At 37.8% G+C, this 16,875-nt stretch overlaps 1 protein-coding gene across 4 annotated transcripts in view; it reads right to left on the minus strand.

Moving 5' to 3' along the window:
• The window catches only part of fermt2 (FERM domain containing kindlin 2), a gene marked incomplete at its 3' end in the record, with an annotated part of 45,217 nt that overhangs the window by 12,993 nt on the left and 15,349 nt on the right, over positions 1-16,875 (minus strand). For 2 of the 4 annotated variants that reach the window (XM_014009725.1, XM_014009726.1), the window contains 3 exon segments: positions 2,795-2,827; positions 6,184-6,315; positions 12,029-12,262. In XM_014009725.1, the coding sequence (XP_013865179.1) occupies positions 2,795-2,827; positions 6,184-6,315; positions 12,029-12,262 (399 nt within the window). 4 annotated transcript variants of the gene reach the window in all.

Genomic DNA, 16,875 nt, shown 5'->3' on the forward strand with positions numbered 1-16,875 from the left:
CATTAAATTCCAGTGAAATATATTTATGTTTGTGGTTGTAATGTGACAAAATATGGAAAAGTTCAAGGGGTATGAATACTTTTGCAAACCACTGTATATGCTCTCCATTATCTTTGCCAAAGCATTTTCATAATTATTTTGACTTTAATTCTGATTATCATTCATATTCCACAAGAAGAAGGCACAAATTACATGTTGCATTGTGTAGAACGACAGTTGCTGGATTTTCTGTTGTACAACAATGTGTTGAGTTGTGGAATAGTTTGAATCAAACAGCTTTAACTTGTTCAACTTTATCTGTGTTTAAAAATAAGTTGAAAGAAAGCTTTTGAATTTTTTTTATTATTTTTTATTGTGTTTAATATTGTTTCTGTTCAGGTTAAGATCTGTGATTGTGTAGGTTTAATTGATTTATATATATGAATTTGTTTTATTTAATTGTTAAAATTGATAAATTTATTTTTTTTTTGGGGGGGGGGGGGCTTTATAAGCCCATTTGTTTTGTTTTTTTTACCTCTCCTGCACATTTTGTTTTATCTTTGTATTTTCTTATGTTTTTAAAGTTTTCTTTTTCTTTTTTTCTCTTTTGTGAGTGCAAATAAATAAACCAAACATCAAAAGACACCTACAAAAATTTATTTTTAAAAACATTTTAGTTTTTGCATGTTTTGATGTATGTTGTTGCTGTTGCAGCTGAACAAAATTAACTAGCAGTCAACAACTCCATGTGACTACCAGCCCATGTTTCTGCAAATGAGTGACTTCAACAATGCCCTCTTGTTGACGCTGAAACTGATGCGGATCGGCATGCAACTAATGCACAATAAAAGCAGAATCATCCATTTACACAATCAAGACATTAAAAAAAAAACACTTCACACAGCAAACCGAAACACAGATTGCCCACAAGAGAGGGTGAGACATGACGCAAAATCATTAATTATATCTTCATTAAACAATTAAGAAACAAGTTTAAGGAAAATATACAAGTTTAATATGTGCTTATAATGGTAGTGTTTACCCATATGTACTATTCACTACAACTCTGAACCACTGCAGTGATTGGCCTTGTGGAGTATTTTTGGTAACATCCTCCCCTCCAATCCTTCTCTCCCTGCGCAGGACCAGGGTCAAGAAACAACACTGAGTAAATCACTAAATCCCTTCTGAAAATAAAATAAAAAAGGAAGTGGGCTTGGTTTGTGTTTGTGAGTGTGTCTGTTTGCGTGCTGAGGTCATGAGAAAAGGGTACAGGCTATGACCACCCATTCATTCTATCTGGGGGAGGATGTTATCCAGTGGTTCCTTCAAGGTCTTCCTCCTAACGCAGAGTTCATCGGGTCAAAGAGTATTCTCATCTCCCATTGGCTCTTTGAAGGAATGTCAACCGTTCAGAGCAACCATGTAAAGGCAAAAGCTAGCAGTCTATTAAATGATTAAAAATTAGGGAATGAAAAAAAATTAGTAACAATTCACTCAAGCCCCGATTCAATTCGATTGTTGATTTTAAGCTCATGATTACAATTATTTTATAACCAAATATGTTTATTTTATTTTTACATCAGGATTTTTTTCCCTGTATCAAACTCTGTCTGTGTCGTCTTAATAACAGAACTTAACATAAAAATACAAATGTGAAAATAAATAATTTTATATAGGTTTCTTTTAACATCAGCATTTTTGTYCATGCATGAAAGTGTTGTCTTAAGACCCTGTCACACTAGACAACCTTTGCCAACTTATGAAACATTTTTATGTCTAAATTGCTAATAAACATTATATATTTGATTGATTTGTTMGAATTACATTATGTGCACACCGAAAAGAAGCTCCCTGTTGATTTTTTTAAATTCCATCTTCAATGTAGATGCTTTTAAAATGTTCATAAGTTGGCATAAGTTGTCTAGTGTGACAGGGTCTTTAGTAAMATAACCTAAAAAATAAAAACGCTGTCACAAACCCTTTTGTGACTAAGTTATCATTAAACCAAATTTGTCTTGAAGAGATAACTTACTGTTACAATGAAATCAATTCATTCATTTTTAAGAATCAATTCACATTTTAAGCAGTTATAACCAATTACGAATCGATTTTCAATTAATTGCTACATCCCTATTAAAAATATAAAAGCTAAAAACAAACAAAAGACTTACTCCATCTTGTTGACTTACTCTTCAACACTGATTAAATGCATTATTATAGTTAGCATGACTCCAATCGCAAATACAGGGAATGGAGAAAATTGACCACCACCAAATGTTAAGACCTGAAGTAAATAACAATGAAGTGGTCAAAAAATTAAAGTGTCTCTTGTGGATTTGGTTTTTACACATAGCTTCTGTGTGGGCTGTTAGTGGAATTGTAATTTAGATTAAATTAAAGTGTATGCATGTGGTTAGGACTCTGCACACACAATAATAGCAAAAAACACAATTTGTCACTCATTTATGCAAATATATACACACACCTTCCACTTCAAGCAAAAGTTTCCATGGCAGTAAAGTGATTTGCTATCCTGCACATCACTCAGCAGGCACAGTGAGCAGGCTTGGAAAAATGTGAGTTTTGAGCTAATTTCTAATAAGCATTTATCATGAGACTACCAACATCAGGTGACTTTCACTAGAGAAGCAGTCAGGTGACTCTGCTGCTAGTCCCAAAGGTTATGGATGTCATGTGACCATAACACTCCAGCAGTGGTAGGAGAGAGGGAGGGAGGGAGGAGGAGAGTAAGGAGGCGAATGTGAAGAAGCAGTGGCAAAGGAAAAAAGGACAGAGGAAGAGGAAAGCTTACCTTTGACGGGTCCGATGTAAATTATTTCAGAGGCTAGGATGAAAAGAAAGAGGATGAAGGAAGAGACAAAACAATTGGAGGGAAGGAGTGGAATGGAAACAAAAACCAGTAGGTCAGACTTAAGATGCTGAAAAACTCTTCAAGGACAGAACACGAGAAAAGACACAAAGCTGAGGAAGACAAAAACAGAGAGTTTTGTGGCATTTCCACAGACACTGCCAGCTCTCAGCCCCACAGTGGATGACTCAGTTTACCCCTCTTTACAAAGAGGGATCACCCTGGTTTGATTAACCAACCAACGCAACATGAGTAATTCCAAATGCAGGGAAAGTTTTGGTCAACATAACCCGACTCTTCAAAAATAAACTGCAGCACAAATATAAAGTCTGGCTCTCTGTTGCGTTACAAAACGGTGAGTCCAGTGGAACAAGCTGGAGAGGCATTATGGGTAAAATCATGGGTCTTGGTTGGAACCACGGATATTCTATAGAACAGCTGGAGTGCGTCAAAACCATGTGAGCATGTGATCTACTGTAGATGCTATGGCGCTAAGCAGAACAGGCATGAGTCTGGATTTACCATTACTGTACATGTTAAAAGCAGTGAAAAAAATGGACCAATCATGTAGAAATCATAAAATAATAAAATTATTTTTTTATATTTTAGAGAGTAAATCAGCTATCTAATGTATATAAAACTGTCAGAAAACTGTGTGTGTTAAGGATTTACCAACAGAAGAGAAACAGGAAAATATCTCATTTCACAAGCAGATTTGATCTTATTTACCTCAATGTGGATGTGATCTGACTGACCAGAACTGAAGCTAATAATTTAACATTTTCAAATTAAAATAAGTTCATAAAGCTGATGTAATGGTTATTTATTGAACTGGTTAGCAGATATTAGTTTCTGTAGCATATATACAATTTAGCACAAATTATTATATGTAACAAGCAGATTTTGACTCTGATTTTTGTAATATTTACATAGTGTAAACTAATACAAGTATTTTTTAGGTTTATGTTAGACAAACCTGAACTGTTGAGAAGATGGTTAGCCAATATCAGTAGAGAAAAGTTTCATCCTACAACCAGGTATGCAGTGAACATTTCTGAAGTGTCGACTGGTAAATATATTATTTATGAGAGTAAGAAATAATAAATATACTTTATTAGCGGTAGAAATCAATGTTTCAACTAGCTAAAAATAAGCTACTGACTTCAGGTCTGGTTTAGATCATTGTTACTTAAAAATTATATACAGTATTTTATGCTATATATCTAGCTGTTTCACATGACTGTTAAATGAAATTAATATAATTAATAATTTATTATCAAAATATAACATATAATTTGTGACACACATCCAGTTGGGCTTGCTGTTAATATAATAGCTGCTATAACATCTGTGCTCCTCCATGTTGTCACAGATGCTGACAGTGGACGGGATAGGCTGGACCTACTCTAGTGATTTATCAACTCTTTGGTCGGAACCATAACAGTTTAAAATTAGTAGCATCATTTCTTCACTGAAACAAACGGTTCTATGAACACTTCCGGGGAATGTGAAGCCTGACAAGTTATAAAGTTTCTGAGACAAAATGCTTAGATCAGTGATTCACAACTCCGGTCCTTGTTACCATCTGCCCATGTGATTTATTACAGAGTTAAGAATATACCGGTACTTCACTGTATACTGCTCATATTCTATGTGTAAGAAAATATTGATACACTAAAATATCACAATATTTCATTTCATGATACTGTATTATTCTTTAAAATGTATATTTTCATGCCAGCAGCTCAACTTTGTGTTGTAATTAAGCCTCCGGGTGGTAGTTGGCAGCAGTCAGCCAGCCATTTGGCTCCTTCACTCCTGAGGAGCCAGAGAGTAAACTAGCTCAAACTGTAAAATTGTGAGTAAACGTTAGCACTAAGTATCAATGTCTGAATCTGAGCAGATTAGATGGGCACCCACACGTAAAACATACTGAGTTATGTTTTTATTGGAATGTTTACAGAAAAAAAAGGATGAAATTTATCGCCTTCTTTACAGAACTGCAATATATCGTGACGTGACCCGTGTCATGGTACGGTACGTATCGTATCTCCAAATTCTTGCAAACACACCACCCCATTCTATACTTTATGAATATATGGAACCTCAAATAACAAGTAAAATATACTTATTTGTGTGGAAAAATACTTTATTTTTAATAATTTTGCTGTCAACAATGAATTATCAATGTTCTGCAGAAATAATTAGATTCTTTAAAGAATTCCTTGTACAATTTATTGGAATTCAAATCATACTAAGAAGAGGATGAAAAAACAAACAAACCATGCTTCTGATTTTATCACAGGCTTGTGATTTTGATCAGAAGACTTGGGCTAAGAGGCCAGCTCTTCCACACAAGGGACAGAATTGCYTTCGATAACTTTACCATGAAACACACTTTCTGACTGCAGCAAGCCTGCGCGCACACAGACACGCATATATACACTGAACACACAGGGAACCTGGTGATATTGTACAAATTCTGCACATTCCTGTTGAAAGTCAGTTTTTCTGCACCACCAAACAGTGTGACCAGATTTATTTGCTGGAAACAGGATGCATTTCTACTGTAGCACACCCATATTATGTAATATGACTTTGGGTGTGATCAGCATGTTGATGACAGGCTCAGTTTTATATTTTTTAATACTCATKTCCCTTTATAGGCAAATAGATACAGCACTGAGGACTTTGCAAGTGATATAGTTCTTTGTTGCGTTAAGAGTTCACAAAAATATTTAGGCTTCTTTGTGTATAAATAGTCAAACAATGCAAATGGAGCAGGAACAGACTGTAAAGCAACAGGAGACTCAACACACAAAGAGTTCCATTCATCTTGTCCCATAGTGTTAGCGTTTGTTGCTGGATGCTAACACTGTAGCCGCGGCCCAGTCTGCTTTGTTCTGCTCCTCCCTGCTCATACGGTTGTAACACTCTTCTGCACGCTGCAGGAAGAAGGGTCATAATAACTGTACTCGTGTTGCCTGGTTTGAGCTTAAAATGGCAGCGTGACCAGCTATGTGTGGAATCTCAGCCATTCTTRGTACACCCTGCCTGAAGAACTGGGAGCTATGGCTGTCGATCCCATGCAGGCCTCAAACTCACACATTCACATTTGGTCAGTAGCAGTTGGGTGAAGCAATGTGGAGTTATCTTAGTGGTTTCTCAACCACAATTGCAGACAAACACAAAAAAAAAAGGGATGGAGACTTCTCTGTGGGAGCCAGTGGAACCTGCTGATCAACCTGCTGCTTCAGTAACTAGCAAGAAAGTTTAACTTTCCAAATGTTTATTTGGAACCAACGCTAAAATAAGGTGCAAATGTAAGTCACCTGATCCTGGGGTCAACAGTGGACCCTCCAGCTCCAGGCCATCATCCTGGTCTACCTCATCCAACTTTTTCTTTTTCTTCTTAGGATCCCGAGGTTTGCGCAGTAGAGACAGCTCCTCTGGGTGGCGGATATCTGTGGTGAAATGACAAGAAAGTTAATCGGAAGCCAAATACCGTAAACCCAACGGCTAGAAACAACCAAGCCCTTCTGTACACAAAACAAGGCAGTTTTTTGTTTCTTTTGGGTCACGAGTCACAAAAAAATAAAATAAAATAAAAAACAGTAATTAGCCGTTTTTAACTACAGGCTTTAAATAAACCACTTGACCTCTTGCAGTGCACACAAACAATGAGTAGAAAATATATAGGACAGGCAAACAGATGCAAAGTCAATGTATTTTGTTACAAAAGACAGAAATAGAGAAGGAAGAAGAGGAGGCAAAAAGACTGAGAAGATGGGTAGGAAATATACACAGCTGTGCACATGTTGGGTGGAAAATTGCAAATCTCTTTTCTCAGCACCCCCACCCCAAAAATGTCTTAACTGTAATCTCCAACTAAGGCAAGATAGACACAACTTCATTTTCCTCCAACATTCCCCTTTTAACTATTCACTGCACACAAAATTCAGCTGCAGCAGAATCAGTGAGCAGCCTTTTTTAACCAAAGAGCAGTAGATCTAAATTAAAAGAGCAACCATATTGAAAATCTGTACATGGAGTGGTTGAATGCCAAACAACAGAGAGTAAGAAACCACATTGAAAATAATGACTAAAACAGCAGAGTATTCCCTAGCCTCTTGTCTGTTCTCCCCATCTTTTGCACTGAAGGGCCAGGGAACCATCACTCAGCAACAGCCACGATGGGACTGCTCTGATGGAGGGCTTAGAACAGCCAGAAAGTGTCAAGATTAGAACAAATGAATTGAACGTAAAAGCGCACACATCTGGACACTTAGCTGGATTTGGACTTGCCACGGTTTCGATATAAATCAGAAGAGCATGAGAGCATCAGAAAGAAGTCGAAATTTTATTTTTCTCCCCCCTACAAACAGCTGTGCATCTATTTCATAGATCTGAACTTTCTACAGATAAAAGATGAAGAATTGTTGTGATTGAGGACGTTGCCAAAGGTGTTGAGGAGAACCCAAACAGGAGGGTCGAGAGGACGTCTTGACTTGGTGAGGCGGCTTGTTTGGTTTGTGTAACTAAAGCAAAAGCATTCCAGGAGTTTTAAGAACTACCAGATGAGAGCTCACCCACTCTCAGCCTCCCTCCTCCCTCAGTCTGACTTTGTTGTAGCACTGCAGCGCAGTGCCTGTGCCCTTATACAGCCATGTGAGTTCCTGGCGTGCTGAGCTTTAGCCTGCGCTGAGCTATGTGAGGAGGCCGACACGCACGGTGAAATATGTATCAGACTGTGAGTACTCAGACTGGACTGTGGGTCCTGGTGAGGAATAGCACAAGCATGTGGTGTGTTACTACAATATTTGTTTTATCGTTCAACTCTTACAGGTTTAACATGGAAACTTTTGTGACACATACTAGTTGAATAATACAAATAAGAGGTAATGCATCTGATATGAATATTTATCAGTTTTTTCCACTATTTTGTTATAAACACTTGTCGCTCTGTGTAGATTTTAGGGCACTTAAGATTTAGGGGATTTTCTCAAATCTATTTCAGAGACAAGTTCAGTATCATCAAAAAGACAAACAGGAAATAGAAAAGCTCCTATAAAAGTAATAAGAGCAGGCCTTCTTTTGGCTTTAGGGTAAATAAACAATTATAAYACAAACAAACTTTATCTTCCAAAACTGGAAAAAAAAAAAGAGTGCTGATGGAGACTTCATGCTGCCTAAAGGATTGCTTTACATTCTTAGAATATACATGTAAAAAACACACAAAAAACTGTACATGGTAGTACTAGTATTCCACCAATATTGTCAAAAGCTAAAAAAAAAAATTAAACTATCATAAAGCATTTTGGTTAAATGATATTTCTACTCTGTCATGTGTAAACCCCTTCACTCAAACAGATAAAGCTGATTAATTTATTAGTTAACAAAGGCTTTTTATACAAACAGTCGCTAATGGTTGGGAACTGCAATAAGGATTTTTCTCAGAACCACAACATCTTATATGTATACTGACTCTCATTTAATCATCATGAAATTCCATTATTTATTTTTACTAATATGACTTTTTCCCCAAAAATACAGACAATATGATTGCAATTTACCTCTTTGGGATTAATTTAAACATCAAGTTAAAAAATAAAATAAAATGCACGTACTCACAAGCAATGCTCCAGCCTCTAATCAGACTACCCTGTAGGGATTATTTTAGTGGAAGCATAAAGTTTTTCTATGTGCTGCTGAGCTGCTGATGAAACGTTGGTGCGTCATCGTGGAAACCTGGGATACTTTAGTGGCAGGTTTTAAAGCAATAGAAATAACCAGAGGAAGGTTTTAGATTAACACTAAAAATGCTCCATTCATATTTTCTAGACAGGACAGCATTTGAGCTGATTTCTGACGACATGCTGAGTCAATACTTTAATTGCCTACAACAAWAATTTAATGAGTTTTGGGTAGAATTTCATCTGAAGGAATCAGTTTTCCAACACTCACATCATACTATGGGATGATGTCAGGAGGACARAAGAGTAATGGCGTGTATGTCTACAAAAGCTTGGTTCATTTCCATGAGTAGAAAATGACACCTGGATAGTAAGACCCAGGTTCTCCATCCTTCAAGCCTTTCTGGCAGTAACCAGGCTGAAAGCCAGAAGAGAGGGGTTGTCTGAGAGCCAGCTGGATTTAAAAGATCTGCTCCTTGGAACAGATGATTCACTGCAGAGAGTAATTTCAGCCACAAAGAATCACAAACATAGTCATAGTCTAATTTTACAATGCTCAAATTTACTGCACAAACACATTGAGACCCTACATGGATTTAAAAAAAGTGACATCACTCATTCCCCTTTACATTCTCTTAAGTGTGAATGTATTCAAGTGTTTATTCTAAATAACAGTGAATTACCAAATCATATCATCCTTCAGTCTTAAGCAGAGGGCAGGAATAAAGAATGCATGACCCCAATCAATTAAATAAATCAACTAAGTATGAACAATATCGGAGTTTGCATAAATTTAAGCCAAACCACAGAGCTTCCATGTTGTGGCAACAGCACACTCATTTCAAGCAAATTGGACCACAGGGTCGATGGTCCATTAGACTGTTGGACCAAACCAACACAAACAGCTCACACAAATGGACTGTCTGGAGAAAAAAAAGCTGCCTTGTGAACCAAGTTCCTTCAACTGTCAACATCCTGCTTAAAACTTGTCCTTTACATGGGGAGATACAAACATGCAGCTTCTCACGTCTCCTTGCTTTCCTGATTTAACTGACTTAATGAAAGTACTGGTCCTGATTCATGGATGGGATATACTATAAGGGGCTACTGTGTCTGTGTTTCCTCAGATTGTGATAAAGGACTGATTATTAGTAAGTGGAGAAACCTGACATTTGTTACCCTGAAGGTGCTCAGCTAAAGGATCAGTATCTTTTTTTAGTCTGCAGTCATGTCTGCAGTGAAAAGTATATCTTGTGTGCTGGTTTACAAAATAAATTAAACCTCCTACTGAAGCTACTGCTCGACTTCTACCATTTTTATCTAGAAAAGAAAGTCAACAATCCGATAACTGTAAGCAGATTATCAAGCAATAATTGTATCTGCTATAAGCATCTGACATGTGAAACTATGCTTTTTATTAATGTGAATTGAAATCTTTTGACTTTTTATCTGACAGAACACTAAATAATAATAAAAAAGGTACAGTTTTTATGTTTCTCTTAAACTGTTTGCTTCTTTTATCATCAAGTAAGCAGGACAAGATGTAAGAGCTGCCTAATAAATGTAAAAGGTCAAAAACTGAGTGCTTTTCRTGTATTACAGTACATTAACTTTTTGCTGAGTTCCCTTCTCACCCAGTCAGGCCAGATGGACTGTGTCTGTGTCAGAAAACAGCTGCTCTGAACTTGAGAGAAGCAGCGGTGATAATTTATTTCAAACTTTTAACTTGGGGGTGTTATCTTGATTTTTACACCTTTCTACTGTATTGTATGTAAWGTTCACTGTTGTAATCGGATTATACAGCAGAGATTCAAAGCCGGACAAAACAAAAAAGTTGCAGAGATAATATGCTATTTGTTCAATTTTACAAAATAAAGATAGATTGATGACAGCACAATTGCTCAAACTATAAAACACGATGATAAAAAAATATATATAAGAGCCAAAACCTACACAAGAGGAGCAGCTTCTGTGTGGTCAGATGGCCARACATGACAATAGAAAAATAAAACTGTATGAGAACTACAACTGGTAAACGTCTTGCCATAACAATATCTTCAGAATCTTTGCTTTAACTGTTTTTAATCTTCAAGCATTTCTGCCCCTCCCTTTCTGCTGTCTGGAGCAAAGGAAAACTGGACAGACTTCATCTCCTCCTGTCCCCCCAGACTTTCTGTACTTTGCAGCTCAAAGGCAGCCAGAAGTGGGAAAAAAAAATCACAGGAAATTATCAAATTAAAAGATGCCAAGATAACAAAAATGCTGCAGAGATGGCTGCTTCAACTTTCAGAGAAGACCTGCTTAAGGAAGCCAAGTCAGCTGTCATAAGGCTACAGTGCAGAACTGTATCTTACTAATGAGCAATAAACGAAAGCAAAGTAAAAAAGAACTCTTTAGTCAGCAAACAACACCCTGGCATGTGTCAAATCAGCTTAAAGCAGTTTGTCCTTAAYTTKTGTAAAGCTGAATCTGTTTTCTTCCAGAAGTAGATACATTCTTAATGAGGCTTAGCTGACAGAAAAAACTGCTGTTCTGGTGGTTCCAAATTTTCCAGCTTCTGTTTTCCAAAACACCCTCATTGCACAGTTAAAATGTGACATTAGTTTTTTTTCCACAGAGCTCTTTTGCTTTCAGTGTGCTACCTATAAAAGCTAACAMAAAGCAACAAACGGCTGCTGCAAGCTACAACTGGACTGCTGAGACAAAGACRGCAGGTGGGCTGTGACCTTGTCTTGTAGAATGGTTTATTTGGGTGGTGGGCTTCTCTAAACTGCAAAACCCTGACTGAAACTGTAGCCAGGAATCAGGGGGCATGGGGTGAGGTCTGCTGCAGAAAAGTGGGAGTCAGCAGGTCAGAGCCTAATGGGGTCCAATGTGACCTCTGGCTCATAGCTCACAGGAAGGGTAGTACGAAGCCAGTGATACCAGACCCCAAGAGTGTGTGAGACCATTAGAGCCACTGTTCACAGCATGTAAACAGATGCTTATATTTGAAAATGAACATAAAAGAGGAGATAATGTACAAATGACAGAAAAAACAAAAGAAAGAGCATAAATATGCATATGGGTGTGAGCTCTAAGCCTGAGACAGATTTGTAAATCTCTGTTTACTAAACATTAGGGCAAGAAAGACGGAGCCTTGTGTTCAAGGGCATGACTTCAGACCGGTCAACTATGCTGTGACGTAAAGAACTAAGTGCATGTTTCATAAACAAAGCTAATTACCAAGTAAAACAAAGTAAGATGAAGGATTTGATTATCAGAGTTTAATGCAGATCGTTTCTAAAAATGCTATCACCAGAGGAAGTTTTCAGCTGAGCAGGGTGGGTGCCTTCAGTACATCTAAAACCCGTCATTCCCATAACTCTTAGCTAATTAGCGTCCCACCTCGTCTCATAATGACCATTTTTCACAACTTTCCTGACATTTTAAAAGAACTCCCAGCAATCTAGCGTCATTCCAGTGAGCCACTGGAGCTACTCACTGAAGGTTTTGCAGATGTCCGACACAGCCTTGAAGACCCGGTCTGAGAAGTTCACCTTAACCTTCATGTGCTTCATGTTGGGCAGCTGCAGGCGCAGCAGTTTGTGTTGCGGCGTGAAGAGCAGCCGGGCGTCGGCCTGGATGCCATACTTGTCCAATGTCCAGTGGGTTTTCAGCAGCCATGTCTTCTTCTTTTCCCACCACAGGGCGTGATCTGACCAGTCCTTCTTCACATCTAACATACAGAAGAAAATAAAGACAAGTTCATTAACCGCACTGATAAAAATGTTCACTTGAAACAACAAATAAGTAGAGTCCAAAGCAATGAGCAAAATGCCTATGCAGACTCACAAAAAACTAACAGAAAGTACAAATATAGCAGTGAGTCATCAACACTACAGTGACTACAACCATCAAATATGTCCCTTCTGGGGTAGAGATCACATTTGGGAAGAACAGGGCAAAGGGTCTCCAGAAAACATTTGCAAAAGAGGMGGTGAAGTCAAACTGAGAAGGATGAGAAGACTTTGTGAAAGACGTGGCTGTTTGAGTGACACTGGGGGAATATCAGGTTCATACCTCCCTCTTTGTTCCAAAGTAACTCTGTGATCCTTTCAAGCAACACGAGGCACTCACAACCCCACATAGCTTCCAGGTTTMTGCTCGGTAGGAGCTCGGCACAATAGCAACGAAACCTGTGGTCTCATGGTGTAAGTTTCTGACTTCAAGGTCGAGGTGAAAGCTGCAGGGATTTGAGGGAAAGTAAAGCATCTGCTTTGCAGATCACCTGGTTTCTATATAAGTAGCACAGTCACGGGCTGAGGTTATGTCTGAACCACAAATCAGTTCAACGTGAAAAGTTGAAAAAGCTATTCACCCATTTTTAGGAAACAAAAAAGGTAATTTCAAATATACTTTATCAGATAATTGATGGAAATTACTTAGAAAAAGAGCTAAATAAGATAGCTCAAGGACTTCTTGTTTCTTTTAGTGTTAATGCTTTAAACGATTTTGTTGCAATGGACAAAAAATAAATCATCTTTACTTTTTAGACATCATTATATTTTGTAGATCTAGACAAACTAAAGAAAACACTTTACATGGTTTTGTCTCGTTTTCACAGTCCCTGGACACCAGCAAGTCAGAGTCACAAGACTGATTTAAATCACTCTGAAAGATACTCTCTCTCTCTCAGTTCCAATTTATGTCAAAAGTACAGACTTCATGCTATTCACCAGCTTTTAAAGTGTGTTGAATGGTTGAGTAAAACCAGAGTTATGATAGATAAATTATGGCACTTTTTTTATTCATCATATTTGATGCACTTTGCAACAGAAGGCAATGAATGACTGACAGATTTATGGAAAAAATTCCTCAATCCGCCCTCTGTTCTCACCCTCACCCCACCAAACTTCAATAAAAAAACCCAAACTATTTCTGACTGATGCCTGAAATTATTTGACAAGTGCCAAAAAATATACAGGAAAAAGAAAATAAAAATGCAAAAAGTTGAATGAAGTCAGAGGAGATATCAGGACTGACCAATGAGATTTGAGAGATTTATTTACATTTGTTGCATTTGGATTTTATAGTTAGGGTGTAGTCATGTGTTTAGCACTTTGTTTAGTCAGTTTTAGTGTGTTTGAGTTCAAACAATGAGGTGATATTTATACGCAGAGCTGCAGCTGATATATGTAAGCAGAACTGACACTCATGTTGAACTTGTCTGAGGAATGAATAAATAGGAATATTAGGTGATCAGAAGTACAACACCAGACTCCCTGCTTACAACAAGTAAACAAGACTTCTCTGATGCCACAAAAGCAAACTGAGAAGAAGATATTTCAGTAATGGTTAAGATGGGAAGCACACATCTAAGAGGAATGGAGGGCATCAGCATCTCAATACTGATGTCACAATGAAAGCATTGTGATTTATCTTGGGGAGGGGKTTGGTTGTTTGTCAAGCTGTTGGGTTTTATACAGTTTAATCCAGACAAACTCTTGGAGCTTGGGTGAAAACATTACAGACTTGCTAGATCCCTGTGTATTACTCTATCAGCAAGGGGTCTTGCTGTCACCACTCCCTTCTGATGCCTCAGCTGTGCAGAACACAACTTCATTGCTACCATCAGCAGGACTGAACCCTCAACTTTCCTGTAGCTATTAAAAGGGAGAAATAATGAGAGAGTATAAAGAGGCAAACTGAAAATAATCCTGAATGTATTTTCATAATTCTGCTCAGCTTTTCCTTCAACAACCTTGTAATTTCTGGCGTCTGGGAGCCATGCAAAACTGCTTACATTTACATTTGGCACTGATATGTTCACCACAGACTAAGTTCTATAGAAATGTCCTCATGCTTGATATACATTACCCCCCTTACATTCTGTGGCAAGAGATGAATATAGAGTATAACCTGGCTGGTCTTTTGTAAATACAAACAGCTTATGGCCTCTGCTTCTCAGTTTCCTTATTGCTAACCATGGCCTTCCCCCCGTCCTTATTTGTGCCATTATGCAGTGGTTCGATGTGTTGTGATTGGACAAAGGCAGCCCAGGGAGGGTCCTACTGGGCTCTTTCAGCAATAACGTGGTAACTCAATCCACACAGAGAGGTAGAGAAGGCCAATGGCATCAACCAGCTAAAAATATAGCTGCCAAACCTGACGTCATGCAGCAGCCAGAGGAATGGGGGGGCCTAAGTAATTGGATGCATTAAATGTGGACCCACAGTGCCTGCATGTGCAGGGATTGAAAGACAAGCGGAAGGGGAAACAGACTAAAAGAAAACTGTGTTTTACAACCTTGACAAAACGTGATAATGGATACAGAAATTGTGTGCTGCATGTTTGTGTAGGTTTGAGCATCTGTTGAAAGCTAAGTGTTCCACATATCCATCCATTGACTGCATTAGCTCTGTGTGTCTGTGTTTTAATGAGCAAAATTAATTCCTAAATTCTGTCAAACCAGGTAGTCCTTATTCTCCAGCACAGTTCCAAACAGGGACTAGACACCAAAGAACATGCAACTTTAAGAAAAGGAACTGATCATTACTCCTATAGCAAGTAATCAAAAACAGGAAATAGCTATAATTGCACTTGAAATAACGCACCCAAAGGGCTTTCATTAGGATAATACAGGAGATTGAGATGTCCCTCCTTTCCTGTCTTCCTACTCTGTTCATCTTTTCCTTTCTACTCCCGAGTATCTGTGGTGTTTACATTAGGAGACGGCAATGTTTATGGAGGCCTGTCTGTGAGGGGGAGGGGATAGGGCAACACTGRAGAGGAAGACAAAAAAGGGAGTGAGAGAAAGCCCATGAAAATTGGAGATGAGGAGGACGGGAAGAGGATGGGGTGGAGCTCCTACGGGGGACACACTACAAGACAGCAGGTGGCACAAAAGAAAAATAAAGTTTCATCTTCAAGTTCAATACAGAAAGCCCAAAATATAAACATGTATTATTTTTAACAAGTATAATTTTGGTTTACGTTGAGGAGTAGAAACATCCCAAAATTCAGAACCATTTCGTGAATTATACTAACAAGAGAATCAAATTAAAACTTAATATTTGCAGACTATTTTTAATAAATTAATACATCAGTTGTTGCATCTTTGCAACAGATGTGATGTTCTGCAGCTTTAACAGAAAAAAAAATCTTGCTCACTCATACAGTGACTCTTATTATATCTGCTCTTTTTTCATGTTTTAAAGTTAATGTCAACTGACAAATAAAACAAAATCAAGGCTTATAAAATGATTTCCGAGACTGCATCTGGAGATGTTGCTGTCCATGAGAGCAGCATGGCTTTTTCCTGTTTCTTTCCAGCAATCTGTTCATCAGTGGTAAAAGCCATCTTCATGCAGTGCAAGGTTTTGTCACTTTAAGCCATCAGCTGATAAGATTACAGTTGAGTGAGACTGGTCATGCTGTTTCCTTGGTGACTMCAGGTTGACGCCACAGGGGCAGAGGTGTGAGGCGATGCCTTGTTTTGATACATCACAAAGATATATAGAGCAGTATTGCTTAAATTGAGATGTTTCTTTGGTACAATCAAAAACATCACAAAGAATGGTCAACGCTATAGATGAGAGGCCTTCAGTTTCTAAATATAGTCCACATCTRAAGCAAAGTGACGGTCGGTATTGACAAGCAAAGACTTAGCAAGCAACTGTTCTGCACTGTCCTTTAATTAAAGATGCTGTAAATCACATTTAGCCACTTTGAAGCTCATGCTCTCTCGCGGTAGATCTTGTCAACAATATACCCGACTTGTATGCAGCAGGTCAAATAAAAATGTGATGACAGTATCTGTGAGGCTAGACAAGACAAAGAGCTATAAGGGATCACTTTAGAGGAAAATAAAGTTATTCAGAAAACTGAAAAGTAAACTGATCTTGAATCAGTGATAATGTAAAACAGTTGATCCCTATGTACCAGATGTAGAACTGGACCTTAAAAGTAACACAGTTGATAAATTGTTAGTTTGTATTTTTTTGAATAACAAGCACATAGTACCRTATGTGTGAGAATCAAGTAGTACTTTAAACAAAATATCACAAGAAATTTTCATAAAGCCAATCTTGTCAACTTGTGATCAAAAAGACACATTTCTCTCTTTTAAAGTAATGACAACAAGCTGTAGAGATTCCAGTGTTAACTTTGCTGAGCCTTAAGTAATAGCATTTCATTTGTTGAAGGAAATGTAACTCCCACAAAAAAATAAAATAAAATAAAATAAAATTAAGGCATCCACGCACAAAGGAAATGGTCAGATTAGATTAAGGCACACAGGATATCATGAAGAGTATTAATGATTAAATAAATAACAATGCTGATTCTTAC

This window comes from Austrofundulus limnaeus, unplaced genomic scaffold (genome assembly GCF_001266775.1).
Source record: "Austrofundulus limnaeus strain Quisiro unplaced genomic scaffold, Austrofundulus_limnaeus-1.0 Scaffold61, whole genome shotgun sequence".
NCBI classification, from domain to species: Eukaryota; Metazoa; Chordata; class Actinopteri; order Cyprinodontiformes; family Rivulidae; genus Austrofundulus; species Austrofundulus limnaeus.